We start from the raw sequence: 18589 nt of genomic DNA on the forward strand, positions 1-18589 counted from the left end.
CAATCACATCAGCAAATGTTATCATTGTTATTGCTTCGTCCTGAATTTCAGTACGACTCTTGAATTTGCTTTTGTTTCCGTCTTTGCTTTTTCGATGTGTAGATTGAACAGAAGACACGCAAGACTACATTTGTGTCTTAAACCCTTTCTAAGCCAAATCTGCGTTCTTGATCTTCCGTTCGTATTTCTTGCTCTTGGTTCTTGCGCATATTGCATATTTCCTGTCTCTGATGACCACAGATGTTAAGTCCCATAGTGCTCAGAACCATTTGAACCATTTTTGCTCACACCTATTTTGCCGGCCGCGGTGGTCTCGCGGTTCTAGGCGCTCAGTCCGGAACCGCGCGACTGCTACGGTCGCAGGTTTGAATCCTGCCTCGGGCATGGATGTGTGTGATGTCCTTAGGTTAGTTAGGTTTAAGTAGTTCTAAGTTCTAGGGGACTGATGACCACAGATGTTAAGTCCCATAGTGCTCAGAACCATTTGAACCATTTTTGCTCACACCTATTTTCCTGGAGATTTCAACCACCTTGCACGGTTTTACGTTCACGAACGTCTTATCTGAGTCGACAGATCCACGAATGTGCTTGATTTTTCTTACATCTTTCTTCTGTTATCAAGCACAAAGCCATAACTGTCTCTCTGATGCCTCTCCTTTCCTAAAGCCAAACTGAACCTCGGGTAACAGCTCCTCAAACCAGCGAAATCGGATGAATCTTCCTGAAACATACATTGAGGCGACAAGAGTCACGGGGCACCTCTCCTCTAATACAGTGTCGGACCTGCTCTTGCCTCGCATAGTGCAGCACTTCGACGCGCCATTGTGTCAACACGTCGTTAGAAGTGTCTTGCAGAAATGCTGAGCCATGCTGCCTCTGTAGGCAGCCATAATTGCGAAAGTGTTGCCAGCGCAGGACTTTGGGCACGAACTGACATCTCGATTATGTCCCATAAATGCTCGATGGCATTATGTCGGGCGATGTGGATGGCCAAACCATTCGTTAGAATTGTCCAGAATGTTCTGCAAACCGATCGCGAATAATGGCCCGGTACATGGCACATGATTAGCAATAAAAATTCCATCGTTGTTTGTTGCAAATAACCTCCAAGTAGCCAAACAAAAGCATTTCCAGTCAATGATCGTTTCAACTAGACCAGAGGACCCAATGCCATGTGCACACGGCCCACACCATTACGGAACCACCACCAGCTTGCACATTTCGCTGTTGACAACCTGGCTCCATGGTTTCGTGGCGTTTTCGCCGCAGTCGAACACTACCATCAGCTCTTATCAACTGAAATCAGGACTCGCGTTACCAAGTCGCGGGTTTTCAGTCGTCTAGGGTCCAACCTCTATGGTCACGAGCCAAGGAGAGGTTCAAATGGCTCTGAGCACTATGGGACTTAACATCTATGGTCATCAGTCCCCTAGAACTTAGAGCTACTTAAACCTAAGTAACCTAAGGACAGCACACAACACCCAGCTATCACGAGGCAGAGAAAAGCCCTGTCCCCGCCGGGAATCGAACCCGGGAACCCGGGCGTGGGACCAAGGAGAGGCACCGCAGGCGATTTCGTTTCGATAGCAAAGGCACTTACGTCAGTCGTCTGCTGCCACAGCCCATAAACGCCAAATTTTGCTGCACTGTCCTAACGGATGCGCTCGTCGTACGTCCCACATTGATTTCTGCGGTTATTTGATGCAGTGTTGCTTATATGTTAGCTCAAATCTACGCAAACACCGCTTCTCTCGGTCGTAAGTGAAGGCCATCGGCCATTATGTGTGGTGAGATGAAATGCCTGAATTTTAATATTCTCGGCAGACTCTTGACATTGTTGACCTCGGAATAATGAATTCGCTAACAATTTACGAAATGGAGTATACCATGCGTATAGCTTCAGCTACCATTCCGCGTTCGAAGTCTATTAATCCCCGTCGTGTGACCGTAATCAGATCGGAAACCTTTCCATCTGAATCACCTGTGTACAAAATCACCTGAGTACAAATGATTGCTCCGCCAGTGCACTGCCCTTTACACCTTGAGTACGCGAAACTACCGCCAACTGTATATGTGGATATATCTATCACATGACTTTGTCACCTCCGAGCAGTATAGTGTTACCAGTGGCAAAGTCCAACCTCCTCTTCTGCGTTCTATGCTCGGCCGTGACGGTCACGAGAGCGGCTTAGCCGCGTGGCAATGAGATGTAAACACACCGGTTGCTGCTGGCCTCGCAGGGATATAGCGAGGCGGCCGCGAGCTTCAGTCAGTAGCTCGCCGCCTGCGACCGCGGGCGCATCCTCTAGCGGACACTGCAGATACTACAGCAGGTAGGTGCCGCAGACGGCTGCTGCTGGAGCGGCGGACGTCACGGCCGTGGAGTGTGTTATAATACCTCGAGTAGTAGCAGTGCCTTATTTCTTTTATATGTGCTACATTATACTCTAGACCTAAAGCAGGGCCGGCCGCGGTGGTCTAGCGGTTCTGGCGCTGCAGTCCGGAACCGCGGGACTACTACGGTCGCAGGTTCGAATCCTGCCTCGGGCATGGGTGTGTGTGATGTCCTTAGGTTAGTTAGGTTTAAGTAGTTCTAAGTTCTAGGGGACTGATGACCACAGATGTTAAGTCCCATAGTGCTCAGAGCCATTTGAGCCATTTGAACCTAAAGCAGGCATACTTGTCTCGAATTGCAACATAAATCTGTCGAGCTCCAACCACCTATTTACGAAGTATAGAACGGCATCTAATGGAACGTACTATGCATTACTCTGGCATGTTGGTGCACGTATGTCATTACCTTTACGCAAATGGAACTGATATGTCTACTTTGAAATGTAGGGAATTGCAATGCTGCAAACATATCTCCTTTTTTTCACGTATCTTGACTTCTCTCTTTGACAGTTGACAATTCAACAGCGACACAATGTAGCACAAAAAAAAAACTCATCAATTTTCACAATCTTTAAAGAATGCGAAAACACTGGCGTATTATTTAATTATTGGCTTTTGGGCTCAAAGGATACAGCCATCTCATAATTCTTTAGGACTTGTTTGGGGATTTACATCGTAAGATTACATTTATTTACAAGTTCCATAGTTATTTTAAAAGAAATGTATTATTTTGATAGAGAGCTGCTATATTACTTGGTGAGGGTTGATGGGACCGTATTAATTGTTGCATGAAATCACTTTGCTGGCTGCACGAAATTTACATTTAAAAAATGTGATAGATATATCTTACAACATCACATTAACATTCTCGAGTATGCATTTAGTGAAGATGACTGGAAAATGATTCGTGAATAAATCTCATGCGAAGTGTTATTTTCCTTAACCAGGGAATCAGGACTTCGAGCGAACATTTTCCGATATTTGTCTCTATCATTTCCTATTGTTGCGTATCGATGATTGATATTGGTCTTCCCGTTGGCGTCTTGCTCTTCTATATAACGCAACTTTTATGTCTGTAATAACATGTTTTTAAATGCGCCATTTCTAGAGTCTGTCTTCTCCAAGTCATCGACTAATTCATCACATTTAATGTTAGCGTGTCCTTCGATCCATATAAACTTTATCTTCTTCCCTAGATTGTTTTTCTTAGTGTATATTCTAATCACATTGAATGAGAACGGGTGGCGGCTACATATATTGGAGCAAGTTTTCACAACTCCTTAAAATCAAAGTGTTTTTTTACTGCGATGTTCTCCAAGTAATGTGGAGCTGCACGTATAGCTAAGGCTTCTGCAGAAAAACTAAAAGTCCCAATGGGAAGTGAAATAAGTCCTGTAAACAGTACAAGGACTCAGAAATATTTAACCCTCCCTGTCATTACTTGTCGGTTTTGGAGCCATATGTATTACATGAGGGGAAATTACAGCTATGCAAGATGTTTACTAATTGTTTAGCTTCATCAAATGTTTCCTCTGTTGGAAAGAAGAAAACTTCGGCTGCTAAAATTATTTAGTTATACTGGTAACCGAAGATTATGTAAAATTTGTTTTAAATTTATAAAGCTTGTACATAACTCTAGTTTTTGTGACGTGTTTATTCTCTGTCTATCCTTTAAAATATTACTTAACGTATTTATGGAGAGGCTAGTTTATTTAAGAAATGCTCTAAAAGTAGTACATTTACTGCCGTAATAGTGTTATCCCTCACATAGAAAACGAATGCTTCTAACGTTGCTTGAAATAGTGATGCTCTATGTCTGTAGAAGACTGAGCTACGTATTTGATATAGCGAGCATTAACCTTTGGAAAACAGTGAGATGTACTACACTTTTTCCTTACTTTAGTCTGAAGAATGGGAAATTAAATAGCAAGTAATAAAAGCAATGGAGAGAAAGATAATGTGCAGATTACTTTACGGGTTGAAATGTAGATAAAATGCTGTTGAGTATCTACGTAACGTAAAATCCTACCCAAAATCTGACCATCATTCATTGCAATCCTAACTTTCATTTGTCACTGAACAGCGAGAACGATAGTACTAATTGCAATAATGAATGTAATTTTCACCTACAGTTCGAAACAATTTCCGCGAATACAGAAACTTCAGATTGCTAGGTTTGTCGATAGAAATTCTTTTATACGAAAAATTCTGCACTAATTTTAATTTTCCTTAACTAGCCACTGTCAATTTTCCTTAAGCTCACGTCGTCACATAGGTACGTAGTCAAAATATAGATCGTCAAAATATCAATATTCTCGACCCAATTGAGAAACTATATTATCATGCTTCTTCAGTAGACGCTGAAAAGAGAGGGAAAAGTGAAAATGCGTCCCACAGATAGCTCAAATTCCGAAATGTCCGAAAATATGAATTTGTTCCTAGCGAATAAGGTTTTTTTTAAATTTGTTCTTCTGTTATTAAATGTTTTCCGTCACGAATTTCTAGCAAAAGGATGTTATTCCTTCGCTGTGTAGATGTTCGTTTATACGGTACGATAATGAGAAGTACATACTAGTAGAACAAAAGAACCAGTACATGTTGTCCGATACATGAATTTCAATGCAAACTCAGCTATATTTTATTTCATTATTTAAAGTAAATCTACTGCAAACTACACATTTATTTAAATAAAGTAGAAAACAATGATAAAGCTGCAATACGCCTTTTCAAATAGAAAAATTCCTTCCAATTATTATCCTATCCAACATTGTCTACTCCTAAAAGATGCGAATTCGTGTTCTGCGCTTCAAATGTAAACAAGAAATTTGTCACCCTTCTGTCCTTTGACACCATCACCCACATTTAACTAAGTGTGATACCTTGGCACTCTAGATACTGTATGAGAAAGACTGTATTGCTGATGATCAAGTAAAATCATCAACCGTAGCAACATCCAAAGTAAAGTAATGTCATATTTTATAGGATTCTTCCCTCACTTCTTGGTAGAACAATCTCATTTTCTAGATTGAAAAGCAAACTAATTGCGTTCTTGTTCTAATAATATATTTTTTCTTACTTCCAACTGGTTTTTGGCTTATAAGATCATCGCCAAAAAGAACAGAGTAGCGTCCACAAGAGACGCTAGAGTATAGGTAACAAAGGTACTGTCAACACCCACAGAATATTTGACCATTATATTCGATGAGACAGGTCAAATTGAGCGTGCGTCACTCATATTACACACCAAACATGATAAACTACAATGCTAAATTACAATTTACGAGTTGGTAATATCAACCACACTATATAACAAAATTACCTAAAATGAAACTGTAAAATGTGTAAGTTGTACGGAAGAATTTTTAAAGTTTCTAAGGAAAATCAAAGAAAGGCATCGTGACTATTCTATTGTGATACAAGTTTTTGGATATGAATGTGAATTCGGACTGAGGCCTGGGGGTGTGTGGCTAGTTGATTGGATAAGTGAAGCTTAAGACTGGAGATTTTCTCAGCTGTAAATGATCACTTGCGACCAGAGGTGTTGATAAAATCACTTGCACTGTCTGTTTGTATATTAGTCAAACGGGGCAGGACTGTAGTCTCTAGACTGACTGAGAATGCACAGAGCTGCAGATTGAACAAGTTTGCTGAACATTTGTTGAAGGAAGGGCCATATACACAAACACAGATGGGCTATCGCCAATAGACTTATTAGAAGCAGCTGCGGTAAATAATTATTTAGCTCAAAACCATCAATTGCTTGTAAACGTTTGTTTCAATTTCAGATATGACAGTAAGGGTTTTTCTTTTGCATGATTGCCAAGATTGCCTGTGTTTAGTAATCTTAGGACAATCGTTGGTAGCAAGTGAGCCACGCCAAGTGCTTCACGATTCGAGATGAATATTAATAGAGGAAACATTTCACGTACTTCAGCTTCCTTCCCTAGAATCCCGCTATCCATTATGTAACTTACTGCCTTAACGAGGTTTTCGAAGTAAGCCTACGTGCGACGGGACTCGTACTCTTGAACTGTTTCGTCATTTTATTACGATGCCCCGGGTGCGGCAAAACACGCGGAGTGCCACTGTCCCCATCAGTGCCGCTTCCCGGCTATTAGTTATCACACCTACCAATGACCGGTCGTTAGACGGAAACTGGAATACTTTGCAGCTAATGCAGAAATAAAGGAGCCACATGTAGCTTCCTCCGTAGTTATGCGGTTTCAGCTGTTGCGTCCAAAGCACTTCACACACTGTAGCTGTATTACATACACTGAGTGAAGAAAAAATTATATATCTGGTGGTTGGCATGCGATTCTTCATTCAGATCAAGACATAGGTAAATCTAGCAAAATCAGATTGGGTGTACTTCAAAAACACGTCTATGGAGACGACGTCTGTTCCCTAGTTCCCGTCGTTTATTGTCAAATAATAATAGCCTGTCACATGACTGATCCATTAAACTGCATCCATGTGTATCGACCGCGCAGTGCACAACCATAACCGGTCCTGTCAGGTTTCTTATAAGACGTCTTCCCGATGGAGTATATAAACGGTGATCATGTCCATATGCTTTTGGTGCTGGGTGCATCCGATAACCAAGCTGCTCTTCTTGTTCACGTGTGTGCTGCACGATACCCTCAAAGGCGCTGTTCCGATAAGTACGTTCTTCATCGCCTGGAGCAAGGCCTTCGGGAATCCGGTAATCTTCGCCACAAGTAATGGACAGAAGTCGTCCAAGAATTAGACGTACTCCACAAACAGAGGACATGATTCTTGAAACAGTTCACCAACAACTTCAGCAAAGAGCCGGTGGTATTACAAGGCAGTTTCAGACACCTCAGAGACTGGGTGTGGAAGTGTTGCACGATGAAGAACAGCATCAATATAATGGCACGTTAACTCAACACCTGAGGCCAGAGGACTGCACTCAGTAACAACACTTTTGTGAATGGCTTCTACACCAAGTGGAAGATAACGAAATTTTGAAAATATCATGATATAGACTAAAGAATATAGCTTGTCTCGTGAAGGTATTTTCAACCTCCACAACAGCCGTTATTGGTGGGAACACAACACACATGTTACTTGTCAACGTGGCTTTCAGGCACGCTTTGGCATAAAACTGCGAGCTGGGATCATGCAACGAGTGCTTTTGGGCCTCTGCCTGTTGCAGGACAAGTTGAATGCTCCCCTGTATCATACCTTTCTTTACAATCTTTTTCCCGACACATTGAAAACGTTCCACTTGCGGTTCGGCGACAGCTGTGTTTTCAGCTTGATGATGCACCGGGACACTTTAGAATTATGTGCGTAACTGTTTCAATGAGGTGCTTCCTGGGAAATTGATTGATCGTGGAGGCCCAATGTTCTGCCCTCCACGTCCTCAGGGACGTTAATCTACTAGACCTTTATTTGTGGGGACACTTAAAGGAATAAGATCTTAGTACTCCACCCATGGGTGTACACGACCTAATAACTCGCGTGCATGCCATTTCGGCAATGGTGGATGCAGGTGTGTTGTGAAGGGTCCAGAAAAGTATGATCCAGCGAGTATCGAAGTGCTTGCAAATTCAAGTTGGTCGCCTTGAACATCTTTAATGTGAACATCGCTCATACGTGTATGTACCGGTTCTATGAAGATAAGCCTGGATCTCAAAAGTACTGAATGGAATTATTGGGCAAGCAGAATGTGGGTTCTAGTGTAGCCTTCCTGTTGTGTTTTTTGTACCTCATTTGGTACATACCATGTTACTGTATCCATTATTAACATCTATTGGCTTTAATTGTGTCACAGACGAAACAGTATGTTTACGTTATTTTATGTCTTAATGCTTGAATTAGGGTAACAGTAATAGAAATAAATACACAAGACATCGCTTTGTAGAGGCGTATAGTGGATGTAGTTTGAGGCTTTAACTGAAAAAAAGAAATGTTTAAGTGCCAATGCTCCTCAAACGTCTGCGAGTCTACATATCGTTCGTCACGGCATTGCCTCGTCTCACTGATCTAATGGGACAGTGCAGAGTTCATGTTAGCCGTTTTCGGCCATGCTGCACGCACTTACTGCTTTATAACAGCCTCGTTTCCTTAAATTGCATTTATATTAAAACTGTTGGCGGCACTAGCTTTTGCTAGATACACTTTCGTCTTGAAATGGGATGAAGAATCCCATGCCGACTGCTAAGTGCGGAATTTTCCTCCACCCTGTATACTTCGCTTTTTCCCTCCCTACTTTTGAAACGTCAGAGATCGGAAGATTTACGACAAATATCGTGTCGGTAGTCTCTCTTAAATCACATTAGTGTAACACGTTAGAACCTACGTCGCTGTTGTTGAAGTTCACATTATTCATATTACTCTATGGGGAAATAGTTTCAGATATTATTGTTTCTTTTGTTGCGGTCTTCAGTCCGGAGGCCGATTTGAGGCAGCTGTTCACGTTGGGATATCGTGCACAAGTCTCTTCACCTCTGCATAACTTCTGCTAAAAGCATTCGTTTGAATGTTACTGCTGTAGATGAGCCTTGGCCCCCCTCTATAGCTTTGCCCCAACATTTTTCTTCTGGTACCAAACCGACAATTCCTTGATGCATCAGAATCTGTCTTATCAACCGATGCCCTCGTTTTGTGAAGTTGTGCCGTCATAATTTCTTTTCCATTGAACTCAATCCAGTGCCTCTTCATTAGTTACATGATCTACCCATCTAATCTTCAGCAGTCTAGTGTCAGATTCCTAAAGCTTCTAATCACTTCTTGTCTGAACTTTTTGCCATATTTATCATCTTTTCACTTCCGCATAAGCCTGCGCTCCAGACTAACAGCTTTAGAAAAACTTCCTAATCCTTAAATTCATTTTAGATGTTATCATTGTCTTTTTTAGCAATGCTATACTTGCTTTTACCAGTGCACATTTTATATCCTCTCTTCTTTGGCAATCGTCAGTTATTTCGCTGCCCAGATAGCAAAACGAATCAATTCTATCAACATCATCTGAATTAATTCGACTACATAACAGTACCTCTGCTTTGTTGCTATTCATCTGAACATTCAAGACTCCATCCATTCCGTTTAACTGCTCTTCCAAGACCTTTGCCGTTTCTGACAGAATTTATGAGTCCTCGGCAAGCCTCAGAGCTGTTACTCCTTCCTCCTGCACATTAATTACCTTTTCAAATTTCTCCTTGAATCCTTTAAGTCCTTTACTGCGCGATCATTAGATATATTAAATAACATTGAGGACTGCTGAAATCTTGTAATACTCCACCCTCAACTACTGTTTCCCTTCCATGTTGTTCAATTCTTATATCTATTATCTGGTTTCTTTTCGCTCTCTGTGTTTCATTTCTGCTACCTACACTGTTTCAAAGAATCTGTTCCAGTCGAGATTGTCATGAACCTTTTCTAGATTTATGAATGTTAATTACGTAGATTTGCTTTTTTATATGTACCTTCTAAAATAAGTCGTTTGATCTCTAATATCTCTCGTGTTCCTATATTTCTCCGCCACCCAAACTGATCTTCTCTGAGACCGGCTTCTGCTAGTTTTTCCGTTCTTCAGCAAATAATGCGTGTCAGTATTTTGCCACGACTTATTAAGCTGAATTGGAATACTCACACTTGTCGGCGTCCGTTTTTTATTACACTGTCCATTGAAGTACTCATTGCCCCCACATCTCAGTTTTACACTCCTGGAAATTGAAATAAGAACACCGTGAATTCATTGTCACAGGAAGGGGAAACTTTATTGACACATTCCTGGGGTCAGATACATCACATGATCACACTGACAGAACCACAGGCACATAGACACAGGCAACAGAGCATGCACAATGTCGGCACTAGTACAGTGTATATCCACCTTTCGCAGCAATGCAGGCTGCTATTCTCCCATGCAGACGATCGTAGAGATGCTGGATGTAGTCCTGTGGAACGGCTTGCCATGCCATTTCCACCTGGCGCCTCAGTTGGACCAGCGTTCGTGCTGGACGTGCAGATCGCGTGAGACGGCGCTTCATCCAGTCCCAAACATGCTCAATGGGGGACAGATCCGGAGATCTTGCTGGCCAGGGTAGTTGACTTACATCTTCTAGAGCACGTTGGGTGGCACGGGATACATGCGGACGTGCATTGTCCTGTTGGAACAGCAAGTTCCCTTGCCGGTCTAGGAATGGTAGAACGATGGGTTCGATGACGGTTTGGATGTACCGTGCACTATTCAGTGTCCCCTCGACGATCACCAGTGGTGTACGGCCAGTGTAGGAGATCGCTCCCCACACCATGATGCCGGGTGTTGGCCCTGTGTGCCTCGGTCGTATGCAGTCCTGATTGTGGCGCTCACCTGCACGGCGCCATACACGCATACGACCATCATTGGCACCAAGGCAGAAGCGACTCTCATCGCTGAAGACGACACATCTCCATTCGTCCCTCCATTCACGCCTGTCGCGACACCACTGGAGGCGGGCTGCACGATGTTGGGGCGTGAGCGGAAGACGGCCTAACGGTGTGCGGGACCGTAGCCCAGCTTCATGGAGACGGTTGCGAATGGTCCTCGCCGATACCCCAGGAGCAACAGTGTCCCTAATTTGCTGGGAAGTGGCGGTGCGGTCCCCTACGGCACTGCGTAGGATCCTACGGTCTTGGCGTGCATCCGTGCGTCGCTGCGGTCCGGTCCCAGGTCGACGGGCACGTGCACCTTCCGCCGACCACTGGCGACAACATCGATGTACTGTGGAGACGTCACGCCCCACGTGTTGAGCAATTCGGCGGTACGTCCACCCGGCCTCCCGCATGCCCACTATACGCCCTCGCTCAAAGTCCGTCAACTGCACATACGGTTCACGTCCACGCTGTCGCGGCATGCTACCAGTGTTAAAAACTGCGATGGAGCTCCGTATGCCACGGCAAACTGGCTGACACTGACGGCGGCGGTGCACAAATGCTGCGCAGCTAGCGCCATTCGACGGCCAACACCGCGGTTCCTGGTGTGTCCGCTGTGCCGTGCGTGTGATCATTGCTTGTACAGCCCTCTCGCAGTGTCCGGAGCAAGTATGGTGGGTCTGACACACCGGTGTCAATGTGTTCTTTTTTCCATTTCCAGGAGTGTAGATCGATAGCAAATGTATATAGTTTGTTAGTTCATGACTGACACTATTTGGCTACCGTGTGTTTTACGAGTGAGGTGACGTCTTTGAAGAGATCGTAAGTGTGGTCGAGTAGTACACTCTATTAATGGCAATAATTATTTAAACCAGTATTGGGAGTTTTAACAACAAGATATAACTAATAAAATTAGATATATTTAGTCCTCCAAAGTGGTTACTTGAGCGTTAGTGTGATGCTCCCTCGCTCCTTTTTTATACCCGAAATTCCGAAGGTCTCAGATTAATGTAAAACATTTTAGGATTTATCTATGAACGTCTCTGTCGACGATCTCCTTCGTGGATGTACTGTATTATGTTTCCCCAGAGTGCTCCCGAGGAATCCCAGTACGGAATCTGCCTTCCCACAAACATAAAAATGTCGTTTTTTTGCCATAAATCGCCCCGAAAGCATTCCCCTATATCTTTGTCGTTTGTGAAGTAATCCACATCATTTCTGTTTACACGCAATGCATTGTAATTCTTCCACCAGTGTTTACCCTTATGAATCAAATGTATGCAAAGAATTGCTAAACAGAAAACTTTATCTTGAAACCCCAGCTGTCAGCTGGTAGTTTTTACAGGAAGCAAATTGTTTTATGCTTTTATAACCGGAATTAACTCTGGTTTACCTATTGCAGCTAAATTTCAACGTAATGTTTGCTCAGAATTTTTCATTACACATACTGAGACTATCCTACAACACTTAAATCTAACGAGTTTCATAACGTCGGGAAAAAGAAGAGGTTTATTTTGGCCGAAGTCGTGGCCAACACTTCCCCCTGATCCTGGTTCTGGCTTTTATAAAAGCCTGCTGCATTCTTATCTCGACTTATATACAATTATATTAGACGGTTTTGTAGGCTGTGTGTTATCACTCTTAAGAAACGAGCTTTTGAACTGACTACTAGCAAATAGTTATCCTAATTAGAACACAGCTTTTTGTACACTACAAAAACGAAATGAAAATATTAACAGTCAATATCTAGTACTACTTAGAATGGCTCTGAGCACTATGGGACTTAACTTCTGAGGTCATCAGTTCCCTAGAACTTAGAATTACTTAAACCTAACTAACCTAAGGACATCACACACATCCATGCCCGAGGCAGGATTCGAACCTGCGACCGTAGCGGTCGCGTGGTTCCAGACGGTAGCGCCTAGAACCGATCGGCCACCCGGCCGGCTACTTAGAATGAAATCTATTTAGAGATTTAGGGCTGTTCTCACATGGCTAACTCAGCCTTTTGATCAAGTTTTTACTCGTGACTCGGACCTTTGGATGGATGATAACATCTAGACTGGACGAAAAGATGACGTCTTCTTGTAAACCGAATACCTTACGCTTCAATGTTACTGAGTTAAGTACTATCGTCGTTATCCAAATAACATAAGGGGAATGATTATCATCGATAAAAACAGACTTGTTCTATATAGCCCCAGTCAGTTCACTTACAGTCGGCACATAAACGCAGTAGTATTTGTTTCCTTTGCTCTCAAGTAGAATAAGCCAGTCATATTACAAAACCTTTGACACAGCGGATACTGATGTTTGCAGTCGAAGTTATCAGTACTCCCTGACAAACACAAGAATTATAGCCTACATAGAACCAAGTTTTAAGGACTTCTTGCCATTCACTCTACATTCGAAAGGAATATGGTAGCAGTCCCTCAAGCGGCTCACAAGAATCAGGTTTAGATGTTTCTTCTTGTTCATTCATCATTTCAACCACGTTGATCAATTCGTCCTGTATACTTCTCTGCCATGGTTTTCGGGTGTTGGTCCCACTTTTGTCGTATTAACATCATATTCGAAGACCGCAAAACTTCAGCTGTGTCTCGTGCTCGGATGAATATCTATATGTTTTGCCTTGTGGCAGCCTCATTACATTTTCTCCTCTGTTGACTTTGTTCATAACGGTGGGTTGTGTAAACTCGTCCATGCATTCGTCATTATAATACTTTCCATGACTGAGCTCCAAGATCTTTTTCAGTAGATTTGCTCAGAAGAGGCTGTTCAAACTCTATTCCTTATTATCTAACTTCTTACTTTTAACAGAGGTACAATACTTGTTTAGAAAATCAGTGTAATTTAGAAAATACGTCAAAGTGATCTCTTACTATGTGCGTGTGTGGGACTAAATGTGCACCGGTGTTTATCGACATTTCCAGCAATTACTTTTGTTTTTGTTTTAAGAAAAATTTTCTGGAACACATTCGTTGACGATTTCAAATTTTTATGGCAATGTGTACATAGGATATGGATTACTGAGGATTGCAACCTGTTCCTTTTATTAAATATGCCTAGGAAAAAACTTTAAGGCGTTTGTTAATGTGTGGAGAGACTGCTAACTTCTGAGAACTGAGATGTGTAATGTGACTCACACTGTACGTTGGCTGGCCTCGTTGCAACAGTATTACTTGGAAACCATAATGTCTGTAGGAAAATGCTTCTGAGAAGGACGTTCACTCAAACAGGCTGGCGTCATGAGCGATTTGTCTCAGACATTAAGAATAACAACACATGAGCCTCACACTGCAGACGGCATTAGCAATACCTTCTCAAATGTTGAAACAATAAGCTCGAGCCTTATTAAAATGACTTGTTGTTGACAAATAGCCTTTACAGAAAATTAATCAGGGCAGAAAAGAATATCCTATGCACACTCCGCTAAACCAGACTAATTATCAGAAATGCCTCACATTTTTCTGTGACAATTGTTGATACTTTTGTATTATGCGGGAAAAATTACGGCATACACTCCGATTTACAGCTAAATGGGGGAAGGCATCGTTACCAACTGGCAATTAATAACCCATGCTAACACGTTCCCTAGGAAGAGTGTGCAACTTGAGAGATCACGTAGTTCATTATTGGGCAGATGTGGGATGCTAGTTTCCAATCATTACTCTGTCAAAAGCTAAATTATTTCAATATTATAACGTCTCTCCCCGTTTAGAAAAACCAACATCTGCTTAGCCCTTTGTTTTGGATATCACAGTGTTTTAGTAGGCACGCTTGTATTAAAGGTGCTAAGCCCCTATTTTTCTCTGGCTACTGAATTGATTTACCCAGCCTGTTCAACGGTAGAATTTGTCATTTTCACATACTGACAGGGCATTGTCGCAAGTGAAAGAAGCGATATGTGGCAGAAAATAACATTATAACAAATAAATACTGAACTTTTGGGCTTGTAGTCCGACACTTACTCACTCCGCGACCTATCCGATCACTCGCAGTAGAGATGCGCAACATACGACACTACATCTCCTGTATCCCGTGGGTTATACAGAAGGGAGAGTACAGCAAACACAGAGAGCAAATTAGAGCAGAAGGTAAACATTCATATCTCCGCCATGATGTAGCAAAAGAGTGAAGACGAACGCTCAGGTTTCTTACATGCGATGCGCTCCAGCAAATGTGTCCGGAATTCTTGCACACTTCTGGAAGATGGAAGTGCAGCATATGTCACCAATACGTGTTGATGTCAACTGATGCTTCAGGCACGAGACTCGGTCATTGTTGAATCAAAATACAATGCACGACAAACTACAGACAAGTCGTCACATATATGGGACAAATAGCAGTTAATCAAAAGCGGGAGAGGCAAAAATGAAATATGGAACTACCATAACTAAAGGTTTATCCAGAAGCTTTCTTTGCCTCATTTCGCCTCCATCAAGCGGTCACCAGAAGTACAGCGAGTTGTCGTTCTGATGAGATCAGCCGCTGTCATATAAAGAAGACAAAAGAATGACTGGGGTCTCATTCGCAACACGTTGCCATTGCGGTTGTTAATTGCAGCTGCAAGACACTCACAGTTGCGTGTGACCGCGCATGCGTGAGCACGCATCCGCTCGGCTCTGGCGTAACCCGACATCCCCCGATCCCCCGCCCCTTTTTCCCCCTCCCCTCCCCCCACACGCAAACACCTTGGCGTTCTTCTTCGTACAATTTCCAGACGGTCACTCGCCACTTCCTACACTGTCGTCACTACGGCCAAGGACCGGCGAAACGCCATGCTGAGATTTTCTCCGCTGCTTTTCTGAGCATCGGATTTGCTGCGTAGACCTCGACTGATCACCGCAGTGTGGTAATACCTTAATCCGGCACTGCCTATATACGGAAAAGTTTACGGCATCGGTTCTACACGTTAAATATCTCGCCTTCCCTAACAATAACCAGCAACTCCTACACCAAAATGCGTAATTATTTCATGTACACCGAAAGACCAGGTGCAGTGGCTAACCCACTGGACTCGTATTCGATAGGTATAAAGTTCATATCGCTGTCCACCACCCTTATTCCATAAATCACATGTCGTGAAAGCTGATTTATTTATTATTACCACTTCTTATGAATGTTAATTTATTGTTATTTCATACAACGCTTTGGAGCAAGAAGAACCAGTAATTGTCTTTAATTTTCTTGTTTTCTTCTTAATCTTTTTCGTGTCACTATGGGTCTGTTGCAGTGCCCACGCACTTTTGAGTCCTGAATTCTTTATTTTAGATATTTTGACGCGAGCTTGTAAGAGTCGATCTCTCGTAATCTGTCGCCAATGCATTTCGGAGTGTGTCATCAGACACTGAGATCCTCTTGAGTGTCGGCTGGCCATCTTATCAAGGTTTTTTGGGGCCCGTTTATGACGGCGAAGATTGTCTTTGGTAATCGTAATTCGTCCTTTCGCACTATTTGTTCTCCTCTTACGAGGAAGAACAGTACATGGGCTCCAAACACGCAGACATGTGTTGCCTCACCTCAAGATATGATAACACCACAAAGGTTCAACACCTCAAGTACCTGGGTGAATTTGTCATGAACACTGGAATAAAAAACGCAATCAACTCAAAACTGAAACAGCATGCCCTAGATGTTAAAGAGATTGCCAAAATATTCACATAGGTGTCTGCTACTAAGAGAGGAACAGACATCAAGCTCGATGACACAGACATATATGACAGAAAAATTGTTGACAAAAGAAAGAAATTGATCGCTAAGGGGAAAGATACAGACGACGAAGAAGAGAAAAGAAAGAAAAGATACTTAAAAGAAAGAGAAAAAGAGAGAAATTCGATAAGAACATGAAGAAGAGGAAAGGTGTCCCTTGACTTTGTCACTTTCCTTACAGCTTCGTACCTATCCAGCAACTGTTTACCGCTGTACAGTAAGAAATAAAACTTTTCTATGGTTATAAACATGTAGATAAGAAACATTTATTACAGTAACTCAACTGAGCAACCAGCATTAAAAACAAAAAAAGGCTAGCGTCTTTGGCGAGTAATCAAAACGTCATCGGTTCAGGGTACGAACCCAGCAACAGCATAAATTATGAATGAAAATCATCAGCAGTGGCTGCCAATGACGTCCGCTTGTCACCCCCGTTTTGCCAACGGCCTTGTCAAAGAGGGCGTAGGAGCGGAAGAGGTTCAGAGATGCCTCTCGCCCTTGGGATGGGAAACTGTCCCTAAAGGCAGAAGAATCAGCAACGATCAATGGCATGAGGCTGCTGAAGACAATGGAAACCATTGCATTAAAGACACATGATGTGTATCCTATACGGATTCCAGGAGAGAGCTGCCAAGGGGGAGGTGACCATGAGAAAAAGACTGGAAAACCAACGAAAGGATGTTCTACGAATTGGAGCGTGGAATGTCAGAAGTTTGAATTTGGTAGGGACGCTAGGAAACCTGAAAGGGAAATGCATAGGCTCAGTTGAGACATAGTGAAGGTCAGTGAAGTGAAATGGAAGGAAAACAAGGATTTATGGTCAGACGAGTGTAGGGGAATATCATCAGCAGCAGGAAATGGTATAACCGGAGTATGATTCGTCATGAAGAGGAAGTCAGAGTAGAAAGTGAGTTACTAGAATCAAATAAGGCATAAGAGATAGATAATGTTCCTTCTAAATTTCATAAATCCTTGACATAAGCGGTAATCCTGCGAGTATTCAAGCTGGTGAGTAGGAACTATGAGTCTGGAGACATATCATCCACACATTGCTGAATATAGTAGGTACAAATCGCACAAACAGCTTAATAGCTCATGCATCCACATTGCTGAAAGTAAAATATGCAGAAGAATGGCAAAAAATTGAGGATCTGTTACAGGACTATTGATTTGGCTTTCGGAAAAGTAAAGGCACAAGAAAGTTCTGACGTTCGACTGACAATGGAAGCAAGGCTGAAGAAAAATCGTTAGACGAATAATAGCAAGATGTTACAAATTATGAGAAAAATGGATAAAATCTCTAAGGAAAGACGGGTGATATACACAATATGTACAAGAACTAAGAGGAAAAGAATAAAAATGGAAGACCAAGAACAAAGCGCTCGGACAGAAAAGGGCGTCTATTTCACCCTTACTCTCCAGTCTATACATCGAAGAAGCAATGACGGAAAAAGAAAGGTTCAAGAGTTGTATGGAAGTTCACGGAGAAAGGCTATCAATGATCAGATTCGCTGATGCCATTGCTCTCCTCAGTGAAAGTGAAGAAGAATTCACCACTTCAACAGTTCTATCATTCCGGAGACTCCCACACGGTCAGGTTCCCAGAAAAATGTCACTTGCGCTCAATTCTCGTGAAGGCGTAATTTCTATTTATTTGCTTTCTTTCACTTCAGACAAACGAACATATGTTTAGGCCAAGCAGGTACTAGTCTCACCCAGCTGTTCCATGTGTTACTGAAATATTGCTCTGTGTTTGACAGTACCAAAATATTTGACTCCAATCTCGCATTTTGTTCCAGAGACTGACCGAGTAGCCGACATGGCGAGAATCGCGACAGTGCTGCTTTTAGTGACGGCGGCAGCCGCCAAAGATGCTGTTATTGGCATACCAGGGGTGAGTACCTACATTTCCGCTCTGCACCACCGTGACTCACACTTGTATTGGTATAATTGCTGCACTTGTAGCTCCATCTCCCTCATAACCTGTTTTCTGATCTTATGCGATTCCTTCGTTACGTGCTCGCTGAGCAATTGGTATGATCTTTGACATAATTCACTCTCACGGCTGCGTTGAGCAGAATATTGAAAAAACTTGCCATGA

The 18589-nt window shown here is 42.6% G+C and overlaps 1 protein-coding gene across 1 annotated transcript in view; it reads left to right on the forward strand.

The window, feature by feature from the left end:
* Positions 1-2235: 2235 nt before the first annotated feature.
* The window catches only part of LOC126174892 (uncharacterized), a 93641-nt gene continuing 77287 nt past the window's right edge, over positions 2236-18589 (forward strand). Inside the window, exons 1-2 of the mRNA XM_049921315.1 lie at positions 2236-2333; positions 18288-18382. Coding sequence (XP_049777272.1) covers positions 18308-18382 — 75 coding nt within the window. The 5' untranslated portion in view covers positions 2236-2333; positions 18288-18307. The remainder of the gene's footprint in view (positions 2334-18287; positions 18383-18589) is intronic.

Source organism: Schistocerca cancellata, chromosome 3, assembly GCF_023864275.1.
Source record: "Schistocerca cancellata isolate TAMUIC-IGC-003103 chromosome 3, iqSchCanc2.1, whole genome shotgun sequence".
Classification (NCBI taxonomy): Eukaryota; Metazoa; Arthropoda; class Insecta; order Orthoptera; family Acrididae; genus Schistocerca; species Schistocerca cancellata.